Source organism: Anabrus simplex, chromosome 9 (assembly GCF_040414725.1).
Source record: "Anabrus simplex isolate iqAnaSimp1 chromosome 9, ASM4041472v1, whole genome shotgun sequence".
In the NCBI taxonomy this organism is placed as follows: domain Eukaryota; kingdom Metazoa; phylum Arthropoda; class Insecta; order Orthoptera; family Tettigoniidae; genus Anabrus; species Anabrus simplex.
The window spans coordinates 134,957,192-134,977,423 of NC_090273.1; the positions used below are offsets into that span (position 1 = coordinate 134,957,192).

Consider the following 20,232-nt stretch of genomic DNA (forward strand, 5'->3'; position numbering starts at 1 on the left):
TTCATTTATCACCTTTCAAGTTCAAATCTGGAATTGCAAAGCCTGACCTCGGTCAGAAATGTTTCCATAGAAATATCAGACAATGAATGATGATGAATCTTCTAATGAATAAATAAACCGGTGTGGACAAACAACAACAAGGATCTGCACAAAGACTCCACTCGGAATCGGTGGGGTGCAAGTAGAAGACCTAGGCGAGTCGGAGCGCCTGGATGCCCAACGGACAATAGACAGTGGACAAACCCAACAATGTAAGAAGAGACTTAAGTTCAACAAATCAGGAAAAATTTTCATATTTTGCAACATTAAACATTAATTCACAAAGTAAGGTGGGCAAGTTGAAACATTTAACTGATGTGATGGACCAACATAGGATTTTAATAATGGCTTTACAAGAACTTAGGAACACAGACCAGGATCCAATTGAATCAGGTTATCGTCTCTACAAAAGACCTCCAGGACAGAGTAATGAAGAATGCCCCCGAATTTGGTGTAGGTTTTCTTGTTCACAGTAGCTTAATAGACTCAATTGAAGATTTTTCTTCAAACTCTTCGAGGATGGCACTTCTAACAGTTAAAGTAGGGAATACAACTTATACTTTAATAAATATCCATGCACCAACAAATGACAAAAATAATATAGAGAAGGAGTTTGAAAACTTTTGGGAAAAACTTGATTACATATTATCGAAGATCCCTGATGAGCATATAAAAATCGTACTTGGAGATTTCAATGCTATAATAGGCAGAGAAAAGAAATTATCGCACAGTTGTAGGAAAATGGCCAGCTCATAAATTAACGAACAAAAATGGCCAAAGATTAATTGAACTTTGTGCAGATCATGGACTCATTCTGGAAACCACCAGCTTCATGAGGCGACCACAAACTTATGACATGGAAATGCCCTAACGTAAAATTGGGAGAGTTTCAGATTGATCCTATTGCTATGGATAAAGATTATCATAAAGAAATTTATGTCAGAGTCCTCCGTGGGGTAGACACTGACTCTGATCATTACATCTCAAAAATAAAAATCAAGTTAACACCAAAAAGGAAACAAACGTAATCATCTCAAAGCAAGGAGAAATTATGATCCCAGTTACTTAATAAATAATAAAATATAGGGAGATCCAAAACACCTTTAAATGATAGAGACGATCAACAAACTTAAAACCATAGCTGAAGAAATTGCTCCAATTAAAAGGAGAAAGAAACATGTGTAGTGGAACGGGGAATGTGACAAAGCAATTCAAGCAAGGCACAAGGCATGGTTAAATGATCAGAGGAAAACAGAAAAATCTCGAGAAGAACTAATTAATGCCACAAAACAAACAGCTAAAGAAATTAGGACAATTAGAAGAAACATTCAAGAAATATCAATCTAACTTTACCCCTCCCACACTTATGTTAAGAAATAAAAATGGAAAAATGACACACAATAATCAAGATAATGCTAAGATCCTTGCAGAATACTTTAAACAGTTACTTAATTGTGAGGATCCTGTGGAACATTTATTTTTTGGGTTAGGGTCAAATTCTAGAACTCCATTACAAAAGATTATACCACCAGTTTACAATGAAGTGAAAACAGCAATTAATGCACTTAAAAACTACAAAGCAGCAGGAGAGAATAAAATAGTAGCAGAAATATGGAAGAATGCTAATGATCAGGCTATTCAAAACCTACATAAATACATCATTGATATTTGGAACATGGAGAAGCTTCCCGAGGAATGGAATACAGGGATAATTCACCCGCTGCATAACAAAGGTGATCGCTCCGATCCAAATAATTATCGGGGGATATCCTTGCTTGATATTACATACAAGATTTTATCCAAGATTATATACACAAGAACCCAAGAACTAGACCAAGAACTTGGAGAATATCAGGGAGGATTTCGACCAGGTAGAAGCAGTCCAGATCAAATCATTAGTTTAAAATGGATAATGAAGCACCAAAGAGTTCGAAGTAAGGGTCTAGTCATCACTTTTGTAGATTTTAAAAAAGCATACGACAGTATTCATCGTGAATCATTATTAAAAAGCCTTAAAGAATTTGGCTTACACCAAAACTTGTTAACCTCATTAGTATGACTTTTAAAAATACGAAGGCAAAAGTTAAATTTAGAGGTGAATTATCAGAATCATTCACTATAAGAATTGGACTTCGACAAGGAGACGGACTTTCACCGTTGTCATTTAATTGTGCATTGGAGAAGGTCAAGATCGGAAGAAGTATTAAACTCAACTGCCTTGCTTTTGCAGACGATTTAGCATCACTTGCAAATACAACAGAAGAGGCTAAATTTCAAATCGAACAACTAGAAATTATAGCAAAAAAAAAAAAAAGATTACAAATTGCATTTGAAAAAACAGAAATGGTGCCAACTTTTAAAGTTGATTTACCAGTTATTCAACTGAACAGTAATAAAGAGATCAAAATTGTTCAGAAATTAAAATATCTTGGGGAAATAACATAGAACACAAATGAAAAAAGAAGCATTAGAACACAGAACAACTAAATTTAAACAAGCATGAAGACTTACCTGGCCAACCTATAAAAAAATCTCTTTCAATAAATGTTAAGCTGAAACACTATAATTCCATAGCTAAACCAGAGGCAAGGTATGCTAGTGAAACTTAATTCAAATTAACCCTTACCCCTCGAATTAAAGTTCTCTGTGTTGCCTCTATACTCGCATTTTAATTGTACATTTTTATCTTATATGACCTGTATTAATCTTTCACGATGTTGGAGATAGCACTTGGTTTTAAATGATGTAGTTCGGCTATACACGTTTACAGAAGTTATACCGGAGCAAATAAAAGCAATATGTGGAATTTAAGACGAATTATTTTGCATTATTATTATTATTATTATTATTATTATTATTATTATTATTATTATTATTATTATTATTATTATTATTACCGTTATCGCATACCGATTGGTTTCGTTAATAATTTAGTGTACAAATTATCGCTAAAAAGCAATTGAAAAACTCTATTCAATCTCTGTTTTCATACCTCGCGGTAGTTTGTAGGCTGAAACCACTGTAAACGGCAATTTCTTGAAATCTGAATCTGTTGATTTATAATTGTGCCAGCCGTCAGCAACAGGTACATGTTGGGTTACGGTACACAAACCGACCATCGTCAGTTCACTTTTAGGCATCGTGAAATCCTATTAGATATATTCATTAGGAGCAGAGGTGCGAAAATACTGAGGTTTTGTGTGTTGCCTGACATATACAACATATATATGACTAGGAGAGCACATGGCGGCCATGTTTGTTTACTATCGCTCGAGCTTTCATGTGAGTGATTTGACAGCTGACGGCTACACTGCCATCTAAATGATGGATTTTTGACTGACTGTCGAATAGTATCTGGATTCTACAAAGTTCCACGCGGAACCAAAAGATGGCAGTACAGTATATCATCATGCATTTTGTTGGATAAGAGACGGCAGACGAGCGGTGGACGATAAAATGCCATGTCGGGTCTCCCCCGACACGCGACCGGAACGGAAATATCGTAATGTCGGGCCTCACCCGACAGACGAGTGGTAAAGGTTAAATGTAAAATACACAACAGACAAATTACAGAAAACTTGTAGAAGAATTCTTAGAACAATCATTAATAAAAAACACCAAGTTGATGGACATTGGAGATTGTTGCCTAACACTGTCTATCGTGAATGTGAATCAATAATATCCACAATGCGTAAAAGAAGAATTTCCTTTTTCTGTCGCATATCAAGATTACCAGACACCAGTATATTGAAACAACTACCGTATTTCCTGGCATAATCGTCGCCACCGCGTAATCGTTGCATCCATTATTTTTAATACAATAATCGGACTTTATAAACATTTAATCGCATAATCGTCGCACGTCCAAATTTTGTTCACCAATTTGGTTAAAAGGTAAATGGAACTGCAATGCAAGTTGCACATGAATGCGCAATTTAAATACGTGTATGGTTTATGGGCAATTTGGCAACACAGTCACGTTTGCGAGATGTTGCACAACGTATAAATAATACCAGTATATGTATGACACATGGCTTACCGGTAGGCTATCGGCAGTTTGATGTGGTCGCGAGACAGTGTACAATTTATTCACCACCTACATACGAGTTCTCATTTGAAATACGTAAGGTTGCAAGTTATCGCTTATCAGCAACGTCGCCAGGAAATACCGGTACCAACACACAGACAAGAGGTCTGAAGAATTCTGCATTATTGCAACCACCCGCCCCGCACGCAAGTCGCGAAAGACCTTGGCTTAGCAAGCAACCACTGCTCAGCCCGAAGGCCTGCAAATTACGAGGAGTCGTGTGGTCAGTACGACGAATCCTCGCGGCCGTTATTCTTGGCTCTCTAGACCGGGGCCTCCATCTCACCGTCAGATAGCTCCTCAATTGTAATGATGTAGGTTGAGTGGACCTCGAACCAGCCCTCAGATACAGGTAAAATTCCCTGACCCGGCCGTGAATTGAACCCGGGGCCTCCATGTAAGAGGCAGGCATGCTACCCCTACACCATGGAGCCGGCTCCTGCATTATTGCGCACGAAGTGAAATCCAAGACTATAACGCAGATTTCCACGAAATTATTCAGCTCACGGTCAGCCGAATTATTTACGATGTCTCAGTTGTCATCGCTAGACTCTTACTACTAAGTCATCAGTGTCCGGGCATGGGATGAAAACTTTTACCCAAGCAGTCAAGATAATTATTATCCAATGGATTAAAGGTTTATTTTATAACTCGTCAGTAATGTAATGTAAAATCATTAATAACTGGGAAGAAATATTAACCTAATTACCATATGTTTAAAAGAAATTTAAAAAATGAATGTTTGTTACTGACGTCTCTGAACACCGTCAACTACAGTAGATCTACACCGCGCTAGCTAGAGCGATGTATGAAGACGTCCGTGCTCCGGTTTGCAAGCTTTGCGCAAGCGCACTAGTGTGTCGCAACCAACGAGCTCAACTGATAAATTGCTGCATGCTTCCTTGCTGCCTAACAGTATTGGCTGCTCTAGAATGGACAGATCACAGATGCATTTATTTGTTTGTGACTGACGTGATTACTGTAGACATGTGTGCGTGAGAATTTAAGTTTTTAATTTGTGTTTAGGGTGTTTGTAGAAATAATTTGTTTTAATAGTGAACAATTACGGAAAGTCGTTTATATTGCAAAACATTAACGTGTGAAGCATTTATAGCGATTATGGGTAAACAAACTATTTTGCGGGCTTCAAGCTAAGCGTAATTCCCTTCGCTGAACTGCACGGGAATAGAGCTGCAGAAAGAAAATGTTCAGCGAGTGAAAAGTTGGTGCGTGACTGGCGGAAATTAAAAAACAAGCTATAAAGCACAAACCCTTCTAGATGCGCGTTCAGAGGTCCTAAAACAGGGAAGTTTCCTATAACTGACGAAGAAGTGTTTACGTACGTCAATGAAATACGTAGCAATGGCTGCGGTGTATCATATGAAATGTTATAAATTAAGGGACGGGAGGTAGCGCGCAAACACAACATAACTCAGTTTAAGGCGAGTCGTGGGTGGATTAAGGGGTTCATGCGACGACACAATCTGTCAGTGCGAAGGGGAACAACACTAAGCCAAAAGTTGCCAGTCGATTACACGGACAAGATTGTAAATTTTCACCAATTTGTCATACGTTTGCGCAAGGAAACTTCGTACTTGCTTTCTCAAATCGGTAATGCCGATCAGACTCCAATTTTTTTTATATGCCTCGCAACAGCACTATTGCGCTAAAAGGATCACAGAGTATCAATGAAAACCAGCGGCAGTGAGAAGTTGCGATGCACGGCAATGCTAGCCATTACAGCTGACTGAAGAAAGTTGCCGCCTTACATCATTGTCAAGAGGAAAACTATGCCTAAGAATATACACTTTCCCCGTGGAATTCATGTACGAGTGCAACCAAAGGGTTGGATGGACGTAGAACTCGTGCTGGACTGGGTTAAAACTGTGTGGGATAGAAGATCCGGTGCACTACTGAAACAACCAGCTCTGCTTGTTTTAGATAGTTTCCGAGGTCATCTCGTGAACGAAGTGAAGAAACTTCTCAGTAAAAATAAGACACGACAGTCATTCCCGGTGGCCTAACATCTGTTTTGCAGCCACTAGACGTATGTATTAATAAACCCTTTAAAGACCACTTACGCTGATTTTACAATGAGTGGATGGTGAGCGGCGATCAGCAATTAACGCCCGCAGGAAAAATATCAGGCGTCCACCCTTGGACTTGTTATGCTCATAGGTGATGAAGACTTGGGATCTTACACCACCTGAACTAGTCCCCAAGAGCACTGGGATTTCGAAAGCAGACGGATCCGAAGATGACGCAGTGTGGCAGACACACGAACAATCTGATACTGGTATTAACAGCGACGAGGACGGCGCATCAGATACCGAAACCTGCGATAGTGACACAGAAGATTTGGAACAAATTACGTACGGGTAAGTCCATATTTCACAACAAAGCGATAATTTTTTGCAAGTGTAATATTTAAACTTTAATACTCAAATTAATGACAATTAACTTAATACGTTCATTCTTATTTTCAGGTTGGAAAAACGTTCGCCGAATTGTTTTGAATAATTATGAATTTTGTTTTAGACTATTTTAATTATTTTGATGTATAAACACGAGTATTACGTGCATCTTAAATTTGTATCAAATACAATTTAGTTATTAAATTTTTTTTGAGCAATACAAATACTGGTATTAAAAATTCTTCGTATAATGGTCGCACCCTACTATTTTTTCGAAAATTTTGGTATAAATAGTGCAACGATTCTGCCGGGAAATATGGTATTCAATTACTTTTTGAAAAATAAAATCAATAATAATTAGTTCAAAGAAGTTCAGGATGATTTGGAAGAATTGGGTATAACTCAGCAACAAATCAAAGACAGAAAAAAGAGGATTTTGAAGAACAAAAGCATAAGTCTCAAAATAAAAACAGTTGAATGGAAACAATATACTATACCGGACACACAAAGGGCTTCCAGGTCGGGAAGGATGAGAAAATTCTGGGAGAAGAAAAAGAAGAAATGAACTCAAATGTATTGATTTAAGTGCTCCAATGTGGGCGTAAAATACATAAATAATAATAAACTAAGCGATAATAGCAGAAATTCATTATGCGATAAGCAAGGTATTTTTGTATAGATTTAATATGATGAGAATCAGAACTTCGAATTTACGACATGCTAAGCGGGAAAGCGTGTTAATGAGGAATGCACTAAAAAGGTTTTCGTGTATTTGTTTTACAAGTCTGTCTGGAAGGATTGTTTTAATATGCCATTGAATCTTAACCAGCGTTTTCTAATGTTACCGTGAATATTTTTGTATTGTTTGATTTTGAGTCAGTTTTGTCCTCTGGTGGGCCTAGAATTTCTTATAAATTTTGCGTTCCCTTTTCTCAATGTTCTCAATGTCTGCTTTCTGACCAATGAAGACATTCTCGTTAAATGACTATTGTCAGTTTTTGTGTGCTTAGAGAGACATTTTGTGTCCTAGATATTTTGGGTTAGTCAGTATGGAGTTTCCATTTTTTGGCATCGAATTCATTGGCTTTTGTTTCAAATCCATATTCCTGAATTGTTTCACCAAGATACTTAAATTATTACAGTAGAACTTCGATAATTCAAAATCGGCTAATTTAAAATTCTGCCTAATTCGAAGAAGCCCTCATTCAAGGAACCATGAGGTACGGTTTTGCATGTCATTGAAATTGTTTAATTCGAAATACGGACAACTCATAATTCGAAGAACAATGACTGTATTACCGGAATTTAGACTTAATTCATAACCGCCTTTACATTAAAGAAAAGTTAGTACTTTTCAGAGTAATTTATATTCAAAATTAATCCACGTCATTATAGAATGAGTCTTCCGGAACCTGCTGGGGGAGTTATCCATACTTTCACTCACTTCAGTGCGTCTACAGTGTGCTTCATATTTGCTAAGTTTGAGTACAATCTTAATTCTTTTGTTTTCAGCGTTTTAAGGATAGCCACACTATTATGCAGCAGGCTAGCAGGCAGTGTGCGGAGAAGAAGAATCCGCAAACACTGGCAATGCCGAGAGTTGGCGAAAAAGCGTGCATATAATCAGTTCGTACGCACCGAACAATATTGTCAATGCTAATGAAACTGCATTATGCATATAATTTAGTTAAACCGAATGTTTTACTCCACCTATTCTGTTTAACTAAATTATGTGTAATCTCAGTTCAATACAGCACAAATAATGAAATTCATAACCCTTAAAAACTGCATTTTTTTTATAATGCCGAGCCCAAAGGAGAGAAGTGCCACCCAGGAAATTGTACAAGGGTGGGGATCATTGTACTGTGTTGCAACTTGCAATGCACACGGAAGCGAGACACTTCCTTTCCTCGTCATAGGAAAGATCGATACGCTGCGATGTTTTAAAGGCGTCTGGCACTTTCCGCGCAAGTACAAGGCATCTAAAAAATGCAAACAGTACAGTAAACCAAAAAATAAAGCACTTACACAATGGAGCCAGCATAATTTGTCCTCGTCTTTGAATTGTATGGGCCGATTGCAGAACAATGACTAGTTTTAAGCCTTAGAAAACTTCTACCTAAACAATGTCTAAATCGAGCACGATCTTCCATTGCAAACAATATTCAGCCGATGTTCTGGTTTGAAAATGGAGATAGACATCTTTCATGCAACTCTTTGCTTGTCGCAACCAATGAAATTGGTCGGTGCACGCGCCGAACACCAGTTGGCTGTTTGTCTTCATCTCTTTGCTACACATTACTCAAATATGGCTAAGCATGAGCATGACTTGCCCACATGTAAGAGTATCTCTTTCGGTGGAAATTAAATCTCATAATAATATTGACACTACAGCGACACACCAATGTACGGGGAAGTGTAGCTTTGATTATAGCGTTGTTACAGCGAGTGTAATCTACTCGTAAATACGGTAGCTTCGATGAAAGGAAGATGAAGCGATAACAATGTGTAACCGAGTGTGTTGTACAGGCCGTATAGATGTAGCTTGCATTCTGGAGATCGTAGGTTTCAAACGCATCATCGGCAGCTCTAAAGATTGTCTACCATAATTTCCCTAGTTTTACACCAGGAAATGCTAGGGCTGCTATTATGGCCACAGCTCTTTTACCCCAGTCCTCCTCTTTAAACAATAATCACCACCATCACCACCAGTTAACATTTCCTGTCTGATAGTTGCCAAAAACGATTATAGAAAAACCACATACAACCTACTTTTTAGTTTTCACTATTATGTATGTTTACTTGGCAGTAAATATAAGTGAATCCCTCCCGGTTAATGTATGTAACAGCCCTCTGACAATCAGGACATGTAATTCTGATATGTATGTAGCGAAGTGACCTATAATTTCACAGAAATTACCCCATGTATATAATAAAATATATCTTGTGCCAAGAATTGTATTCAATTTGACACTTACCGGACTGTCCCTTTGTCAGTCTAAAGAAACAAATCTCTTGAAAAGCGAAACCTTATTTTACTATCTCCCCGTACATGTCAAATGAATTGCTGCGATTTAGCAGCGGGGGACCCACAGAGAATTACGAGACAAGTACCATAGCGAGAAATAATGCAAGGATAGAGTCACTGTAATGTGTTGTGAACTTCTAATGCAGACTGAAGCGAGAGATTTTCTCTCCTCGTCATAGGAACGTTTGATAAGCCACCATGTTTTAAGGGCATCCGGTACTTTCCATGCAAGTACAGGACATCTAAAATGCATACAGTATAGCAATTCAATGAATAAAGGACTTGCACAGGGGAGCCAGCATAGATTTCTTCTCGTCTTTCAATCATGCTTTTTTTTTTTTTCCTTCATTGCAGGAGGTTATGTTTGTCAGCGAGTTATCGAAGTGTGTTATTCGAATACTGTAAATGTACCTTGTTGGATACATTTTGGAAATAGCTTTTTTATACAGCATTTGAAAGGTTTAAACTGTGCATCAAAGATAATTGCATGCAGGAACGGGTCTTAAGAATATTTTGTGACGCGGTAAGGGTTGGCATTTCTAACTACGTGTTGGTGGTTAATTCGAAACCACGTAATTCGAAATACGATTTTTGTGCCTCGACGACTTCACATTAACGAGGTTTAACTGTATTTGTTAGGTACGTAGACGAGAAACGTTCATTACGATTGGATTGTCTTTTATCATGTTTTAAACATATTTAAACTATCACTTTGTTAATGATCTCACCAGCTATATTAATAGCAACAACAGTGAATATTTCTTAACTAAAGTAAACTCTTGTTCTCATCCAGAGATGGTGCAGCTCATTTTAGGCATGTCCCCAATGGAGGTGAGCTGCAATTACCATTTTCCTGCACATCAACCTCCCACCCATTCTTAAATCTCTGGCAGAACTGAGAATCGAACTCTGGCCCCTAAAGAACAACAGCTAATTGTGCTACCCGTTACACTGGCAGACATTCCGAATTCAAAAAACAGATATATCGCACTACCGATCCATGCTTGCAATGCACAGGTCGGACATACAAGACTGTTCAACTATTTGTGCGATATCCTCGGAGCTGCAGTACGCAACGAGGTGGACATTTCTTAACTACAGAACGCAGACATACAGCACAATTTTGACGCATTTTCACTGCACAGGTCATACGGAAGAAATTGTTCACAATTTTGTGTTATGTCATCGAAGCTGGAGTATGGCCTGAACCCGCTTCAAAGCAGAATTGTTCCGACGGATTACACGGGGGTGGGTATCTTGTATGCAAGCTTTTTACTTTCATTTTCTCAGTCTCGAAAAGCCAGGGAAGGGCTAATATGCGAGGGGATTTATTACTGTACTATAACTTATGTACTATACGTTTCCTCTAAATGAAATAATAAAATATTAGACTGGGTTAATTGAACGAAAATACGGTTAAAGTTTTATTGCCGATATAACAAAAACGTCGTATTCCCTATAAAATTTAGAGAATGAAATGAATATCTGGTAAATAAATAAATAAAACTACCACAAATAATTAATGGAAGCAAGTCTCTAGCTGTATAAAGATTCATCTAAGAATATGCCCAGGTTAATGTCAGACCTGTGTACCATAAATTTGGTTGGGTGCGCGCGCGCGCACGCACACACACAACCAACCCTCTCCCTCCCGCCCCCCAGAAGATATCTAGGAATGGATATGGCTCAAGTCAGGGACCGAAAATGGCTTCCTATGCCATGAACTTGAAATAGCCTGAGTTGTATCACGTACCATATATACATTATCTAGTGACAGTGAATTAATACATTTATCGCAGTGACAGCACATTGGATTGTCATATCCCAACATATGCTTCTCCACAAGTTTTTTGTTCTGATGATGCTGCTGCTGCTGCTGCTCGTGCTTCTTGTTTAAAGGAACCCAACATCTAGGTCATTGGCTCCTAATGGTACGAAATGAGACGAAATGTAATAACAAATTAAAAGTCCAAAATCCTCCACTGACCAGAATTCAAAACATGATGATGAATGTATGGATATGAATTTAAAACAATCAGTGGATCCGACCTGCAATGCCTCATTCACAGAAACTGACAAAACAATAGTATTACTGACCAAGGGACTGCTTCTATAACGTAACACTGAATCGATGATTCTTGTGGTCTAAAGAAGTCCAAAATCAAAGTCATCGGCCCCTCATAATGGTACTTATCGCTAGGAAAGTAGAACCATGGCATTTGTCATGTTGCGGTACTAATAAAAAGTAGCGTAGACTCGCGGTATTCTACACATTATGGTACTATTCACAGGTAATTCAATTCGCACATGTAATACAGACCTATGATTCACACATTGCAGCACCATTTACAGGCAACGCAAATCTATGGTGTTCATCACATACGTGTACTAACCACAGGGACCTGCACTATCCCGTGGTGTTCCTCAGAGTGGGTAATAATCATAGGCAAGCCAGAATCATGGTGTCACTCCTGAAGTGGTACTAATCACAGGTACTATAAAAGCCAGCAACGCACTCTGTTGCTACTAATCACCAACCTATTTTGTACCTAACATAGTGGTACTACGCGCAACAAAAAGCGACCCATGGTGTTCCCCGTGTGGTGGTACTATAATGTTATTTGTTTTACGTGCCACTAACTACTCCTTTACGGTTTTCGGAGACGCTGAGGTGCCGGAACTTAGTCCCACAGGAATTCTTTTACGTGCCAGTAAATCTACCGACATGAGGCTGACGTATTTGAGCACCTTCAAATACCACCGGACTGAGCCAGGATTGAACCTGCCAAGCTGGGGTCAGAAGGCCAGCGCCGTAACAGTCTGAGCCGCGTGGTGGTACTAATCACAAAGTTTCATGGTTCTAATATAATCATCCCTTGGTCGCCCCTTACGACAGGCAGGGGATACAGTGGGAGTATTCATCTGTGTCCCAAACCCACAGGGGATTGCAAGTATTTTATTTCCCTCAAGTCCGCCGGCAATCCGGTTAGGATCACACTATACGCACTTGGGACGCACCACGTGGGAGTATCACCTCTCCCCCTGCTACACCAGCGTAGTAGGTTCGTGGGTTTTCTCGTTCTTAACTCCCAACGAACATGAAATATCTGGCTTCGAAGTGCATTTGTACACCCTTCCATCCACCTAGGCTAAAAATTTCAGATATCTGCGTGCCATAGATAAGGCTGGGCGTCGCACATGAAATCTTCATTATAGGTAAATCTTTCAAAAATTCTTACATAAATCACACAAGTTACACATCTTTATACTTTAAATTCAGTTTTATTGTATAAACCACGTCAGTTTCCAGTGGAAACATCTTTCCGGTCAGTAAATTCGATAACGTTGGTCCATAAAAGGCTACATAACGCCAAGTGAAGCAAGAAACGATCAAGTAGTTTTCTGGTTTCCTAGTCTATAAAACCAAAGTTGTCAAGACAGAGGAACAGAATTAGAACATTGAAATTGAGAAGCTAGATAAGAAATTCTAAGCAAGTTAAGGGAGTACACTGTACTTGGTAAAAGAGAAAAAATTAAGATCTATACAGACCAGCAAAGAATTTTCAACTAGCCTACATCACCAAAGTAAAGACTACCACAGAATGGGCTCAGGAGACACTTGGGATCTGTACAAATGAGACTGAAACCTAGTCTAGTTTCAAACTAGGGCCGATAAATGAAAGGGGTTCCAGGAACAACATACCGTATTTACACTCCTATAACATCTCCATTTTTTTATATTTTGAATCTTCAAAAATAGAGGAGTACATAACAGGATTTTTGGTCAGCCTTAAAATAATAAACTCTGTTCAAGAATTCAGATCAGTCTGCACGACTCAACGCTCACCTTAAAGGCATTTAATAAAATCCATACTGTAATAAATGCCTATGCTCCCACTAATGATAAAAACAACTCAAAAGACCAGGAGGAAACAGGAGAATTTTGGGACCTATTGGACCAGACCATAGATAACATCCCCAAACACCGTATAAAATTATTAATAGGCGACTTCAACGCTCAACTAGGCAGAGAAAGAAAATACAGTGATATCATCGGAAAATGGCCAGCACACAACAAAACAAAAATGGAGAGAGACTAGTTGATCTGTGTAGAAACCATGATTTAATTTCAAAATCTACATGTGTTAAGAGGAAACCTCAAAAACTCAAAACATGGAAACACCCTGACTACACTAAAGGAGAATGGCAACTGGATCACGTCTGCATGAACAAATACCACCACAAAGAGATCTAGAATGTCAAAGTCCTCCGAGGAATAGACACAGGTTCAGATCACTACGTAGTTAAAATTTAAATTAAACTCACTCCCCAGAGGAGACAACAAAAGCAAACCCTTAAAACTAAAAGAAAAATAGATCCTACCCAGCTAATCAACAACAAAAATTACCAGAAAACTGAAAAAATAAAAATCACAGATAAACTTGAAGACTTAGTACACAACCTCAAATAAATTGCAGAAGCTCCAATTCAACCATGTAAAAAAACACCAATGGTGGAACAGTGAATGTGATGAAACAGTGGAGAAAAGACATCAGGCATGGCTATGACATCAGTCCCAAAAAAACAGAAATATCCTATCAAAAGCTAGTAAAACAGAGAAAAGAAATTACCCATTACCCAAGTCTTAAGAAGAATAAAAAGACATAAGGGCACCCTGCCGTTAATTAAAGAACAATTTAATAAAACTCGATCAAGGGACTACAAAACCTTCAGAAAGCAGCTCCAAAAATATGAACCCCCGACCCTACTGATGAAGGATGAAGATGATAACAATAAAGACAATGCAGAAATTCTGGCTAAACATTTCAACAAGCTTTTAAATTGTGAGGAACCTACAGAACTCCTTCATTTGGACACCAACACCCCGATAAAAACATCAAGAGAACATCAATCCCCCCCACAATAAAGGAAGTCTACCAAGCTCTGAAGAAATTTAAAAACTACAAAGCGCGAGGAGAAGATCAGACCTTTGCGGAAATCGGGAAATATGCAGGAACATCAGCAAAAGTTGCCCTCCATCAACAACTTGTCTATCTGGATTAAAGAAGAACTACCAGTACACTGGACAACAGCCCTCATTCATCAACTGCACAAAAAAGGAGACAAAACCGGCCCTAATAACTACAGGGGAATCTCTCTCCTAGACATAACATACAAAGTATTTTCAATAATCATCCTTAATAGGATAAGTTTACAACTTGAGAAGTAACTAGGAGAATATCAAGGAGGTTTCAGACCCTGGAGGAGCTGTCCTGATCAGATCATGAGTCTTAAGTTGATAATGGACTATAACAGGAGAAAAAACAGAGATATGGTGATAACATTTGTAGATTTCAAGAATGCTTATGATTGCATCCATAGAGAACCTCTGTTTAAAATTTTAAGACACCTTGGACTACACCTCAAATTAATAAACATGATAAAATTGACTCTCACCAACACCAAATCAAAAGTGGAGTTTAGGGGACAAACATCAGAGACATTTAAAATTAAAACTGGACTACGGCAGGGAGATGGGCTCTCACCACTATTATTTAACTGTGCTGTAGAAATGGTAATGAAGGAATGGTTTAGGAAATGACCTCCCAAAATAAAGATTGGCCAAAAAATCAAAACAAATTGCCTGGATTTTGCTGACCATTTAGCATTACTAGCAGTGGACATAAAAGAAGCAAAAACCCAGATATCAGAACTTCAAAACATTGCAAATAAAATTGGCCCCAAAATATCATTTGAAAAAACAGAAATTAAGCCCCAAAAACCAACACAGCTAAAAGAAGTCACCATAAATGGTAATAAAATCAAAATAGTTAACTCAACTTAAATATCTTGGAGGAGTAATAACACATAACCTAAATGAAAAAATCTCAATCCAATTAAGAACAAATAGATTAGCTAAAGCACAAAAATCAACATGGGATATCTACAAAATGAAATGTCTATCAATAAATACAAAAATAAAACACCACAACACAGTTATAAAACCAGAAGCTACATATGCAACAGAAACACTCTTACCTGAATAAACAATTAAAGACTGACAGACTTCAGAAAATTGAAAGGAGGATTGGAAGAACCTGCATCAACAAAAAATACCCGAAACATGGACAGTGGCGGTTAATACCTAACAAAGTCTTGTACAAAGAGCTAGAACTCATTACAGATACTATACGTAAGAGGAGACTGGGATTCTTTGGACACATGAGGATGCAGGATTCGAGACTTCTGAAACAACTAGTACAACACAATCATGTCTCAAAAAATACCACAACAGGATGTAAATGGATCAGAGAAGTAAGAGAGGATCTGAAGGAAATAGGCCTTACAACAGAAGACACCACAAATAAGATAAAATTGAATACAAACCTCAAGAATACAAACCTCCGCTTTACCCTTACACAAAACAAACCAACAACACGTTCAACTGAGGAAAGGGCACAAAGATCGGAGCGTCTGAAAAGTACTGGGAGGACCGCAAAGCCCGAACAATCCCTTCAAAGAGACCTGAACGACAGACTGGCTAAAATGATCCTATGTGGTCATAAAAGAAGGTGAAAATTCCATAGAATATAGGTTAGGCTGACATTGTTTAAAAGCAGAAACAGAACATCTAGCATCTTTAAATAAACACACGAAATAGTTGCTAAATCGAAACTACATAGACAAAAAGTGACGTTAGCACATTTAAACAATTTCTTACAAAAGCCCACTCCTGCATTACTGAAGTTGACTGATCACATGACTAAACACTAGTCACACTACAGTTGTTCAGTGCTGCAATGTCCGAAGACCTCTGACAAAGTGGTGAAATTCAATCACTTTTCCCAATCTGTTAGCAACCGCTAATACATAGGTGTCCTATTCCACAAACTTGTTCCACATCAGCGCATCACAAATTATGACAAACCTCCACTTGCTTTAAACTGAATCAGTTCGTGATTTACAGCATTGCCGTTCTCTTTGGCTTCTTTAACCCACTAGAGAAATTTTATGTCCACATTTTCATATTTTCCTTTCTTTGCACCGCGTGAGGAATTAAGAAGTTTTCCTTGCTCCCAATATTTTGTCTCTGATTACGCTGCTAATGAATCACATATGGCTGCCCTTCATATTTATGACTCACTGCTCTCACTCCAATTTCTGCAGCATATTCAAACACATTCAACTTAAAGAATGTTGCAAAACTAGTTCTCTTACTCTTTGCCATTCCTTATGTACTGACACTTTTCAATCATAAAGTACATGCAGCCGTGGAGCTAAGAAGCTGAATGGACATTGAGAAATCTAGGGCAGAAGAAAAGAGTAGCCAAGACCAATGCACAGGTAATGCCAAAGCGTGGGTCTAGCAGTTAACTGAAATTTTGTACTTCCATCCAGGACACTTGGAAGATGTTTTGCAATTATCTCCAATTTTTTTTCTTCTGATTTTTGTTCCCGATAATATTCTACAATAATGGAGGGGATGCTATAGGTGAGTAAATATGGTCAGAAGAGGAGGAACCTCAGTGAAAGGATGAAATAATTGAGGAAGAAGAATCCAATACTAAAGTGCCGAACATGATGGAGAAATCCCTTCTTTATTTAATCTTCCATTGTTATTTGGCCACCGGTATAAGCAGTAAATTGTGATATTTTTGTCTTGTACTGCATAAATTACTATTAGACTAGTCTACTTTTAAAGGTATGTTTTACTCTAGAATAGTCCAACGCTTTGGCTGAATTGTCAGTGTACTGCCCTTTGGTTCAGAGGGTCCCAGGTTTGATTCCCGGCCGGGTCGGGGATTTTAACCTAAACTGGTTAATTCCAGTGGCGCGGGGGCTGGGCGTTTGTGCTGTCCCCAACATCCCTGCAACTCACACACCACACATAATACTATCCTCCACCACAACACACACTTACCGACACATGGCAGATGCCGCCAACCTTCATTGGAGGGTCTGCCTTACAAGGGCTGCACTCGGCTAGTAATACCCACACAAAATTATTATTACTCTATGGTTTCAAATCAAAGTATCAATTCTCAAAAGTTCTCGAATGCAATCTAATCAATTCTACACATCTTGAAAAATGTGATTGAGGATTTGAAATTCGTGGGACCGAAACTGCTGGACGGTTGATGTGAGAAAGTTTCTTCAAGGAACGGATGAGGGATTTTTAAGACAAGTTTCAATTAGGATGCTTGGAGGACCATATAATTTTAACACATAATCCACAAATATAATCAAGGTTCCACTGCACTTGTTAATATTCTGAAAGCACAACTACAAACTAAGTTTCCTAGGATATGAAAATGGACTCTTATGAAGACGAATTTGTTGAATGTGCTGCAATTAACTTACCTGAACAGACAAGATTCCTGCACAGCCCTGCGCGGAAGTCGTGAAAAACTCGATTCCGATGAGCCTGAAACATCCTGGCGTGAATGTAGTAACAACAGTATCCTAATTCTGTTATCTTCTTCGCAAGAAGCTCTACACGCTGGGTTGAGTTGCAGAAGATTATACTCTGGTTGATTTGTAGCTAAAAAAAAAAAAAAAAAAAAAAAAAAAAAAAAAAAAAGACAAATCTTTCAAGTTGCAATCCTAGAGCATTTTCTTATGAAATCTATGCCATAACAATTACAAAAATAATTTACAAACATAATAAATTCTTGCTACACCGCTCTTTTTATACTAGGAAACTTCAGATCATTCCGTCACAGGCCCAACTTCCGGCTCTCTCGATTGCAGCGTGGGAAGCCAGGTGACCGAACATCCCAGCAGTTAGTCTCTTCTGTACGGAGAGAGTGCACGAGTATTTATTAAAGGATACCACAACAAAAAAGTCAAATTGCCTCAGATTCAGAGAGTGTATCCAGCAGTATTTAACTATATATTTGCTTTTACTGTGTGCTGGACCTCAGGACAGTAAACCAAGGAAACAAGTAGCTCTGGCGTCACTGAGCTGTAAGTGTTGAGTGAGCTAACCGCTCCAGCCAATTGATTGTTACAATAAGCACGCTGCCACTCTTCCGTTTATTTGAAGTGCTGTATAGTATAATCAAGTGTGATGACTGTCAAAATGCCTACCTGTAGTGTGTAAGATGTAAACACAACTAAAATAGAAGTTAAGTCACCACGTAAGTTCAGCAGGTGGTTCAATTTTGCAAGAGGAAACATTTTTCCCCAGTAAGGGCGCTACCGTTTGTTCAGTATATTTTGAAAATACACACTATGATGAAACAACTTTTGAAAATTATGCCTGTAGAAACGCTACAAGGCCCAAAGTTGAAGCCAGAGGCTGTTCCTTCAACAAGATGTTCCGCGCAGACAGATTGATATACTTCTCACGAAGGAATGCTAATTCATACCAAAGCCAATACACTGGGGGAGTACTCATCAGTAACTAAAGGTGAGATTTATTTTTAAATACACAATCTGCTTTACATTGCACCAACAGATAGGTCTTATGGTGACGATGGGATAAAGGAATGGGAAGGAAGCTACCATGGCCTTAAGGTACAGCCCCAGCATTTGCCTGGTGTGAAAATGGGAAACCATGGAAAACCACCTTAACCCTAGCACTGCGGACCGTCTTCCTGGAAGACTGTGCACTGTTTCGTCAAGTGCGATCCTCCTCCTGAGAGACGGTGTCGTTCTTCCGCCGTAGGCTTATAATTGGTCAACAGATGGCAATAATAAAGGTACCAGCTGAATACTTATACTTTTATCTTCAATATTGAAAGTCTTTGAAACGCAAACATCGGTCTGGACAAGTTTATTTAGCTGTAGAAGTGAAAGTACTTTCACATGTTCTTAGAATCAAGATGGCAGTCCGCTTTGTTGACGATTCTGAAATCAAGCACTCGATTTTCGAAGATCTTAGTGACAATACTGATGTGGCAGTGGTTATTGTTTTAATTCAGACGAGAAAATTATTCCTGAAAATAGTGAAAGTGACAGCGAAGTACAAGGTGCCTTGGAAGTAATGGGAATTTCCGATGACCGGTATGATGTTCAAGTCGGTGCAGGTTATGTTATTATTGGCAGTACGTCAGTATTTGAAGAAACCAGCGAAGGGATAAGTGTGAACTGTTGATATTTTTGTAGATTGTTATAAGGAATTTGATCACAACACAGGAAAGAAGAAATTGACCTAAAGAAAACTAAGATAAGCTGTAGGTTCGAAATTTGTGAAAAGAACTCAACTTCGTTTCGATGAAAATTTGAGTTTTATTTTGCAAACGAAATGAAAAGTGGATAAATGTGGAGGAATACGTAAGAAAATACTTGTTCGTTTCAGAATATCATGTTTCAGAAATAAATTATCTATCACAAATTCCTTTATTTGAGCAAAATATTTCAGTCATTTGTCTAAAAAAATGTTTAATTGCATTTTACGATAGGTAGAAATCGTGGCAATATTTTTCGTTATTTGTATTATCTTCATTTAGATCAGTCTTTTAGCTTTCTATTACTATATAATATGGATTTATTAGGATTAATATGTGATTACAGGCATGATTTTACTTTCATGGTGTATGTTGAGGAAAATAACTGCAGCATTTGACAGAAAAACCTGCAGCAGTTCTAGGGTTAAGACTGTGGTGGTTCAAAGCTATCGCCCGAATGCAAGGCGATAGCTACAAGACCCTAACCGCACA

At 38.3% G+C, this 20,232-nt stretch overlaps 1 protein-coding gene across 4 annotated transcripts in view; it reads right to left on the bottom strand.

Moving 5' to 3' along the window:
• The window catches only part of LOC136881076 (ATP-dependent RNA helicase me31b), a 143,583-nt gene that overhangs the window by 31,739 nt on the left and 91,612 nt on the right, over positions 1 to 20,232 (bottom strand). For all 4 annotated transcript variants that reach the window (XM_067153690.2, XM_067153692.2, XM_067153691.2 and 1 more), the window contains one exon: positions 17,930 to 18,110. In XM_067153690.2, the coding sequence (XP_067009791.1) occupies positions 17,930 to 18,110 (181 nt within the window). The remainder of the gene's footprint in view (positions 1 to 17,929; positions 18,111 to 20,232) is intronic.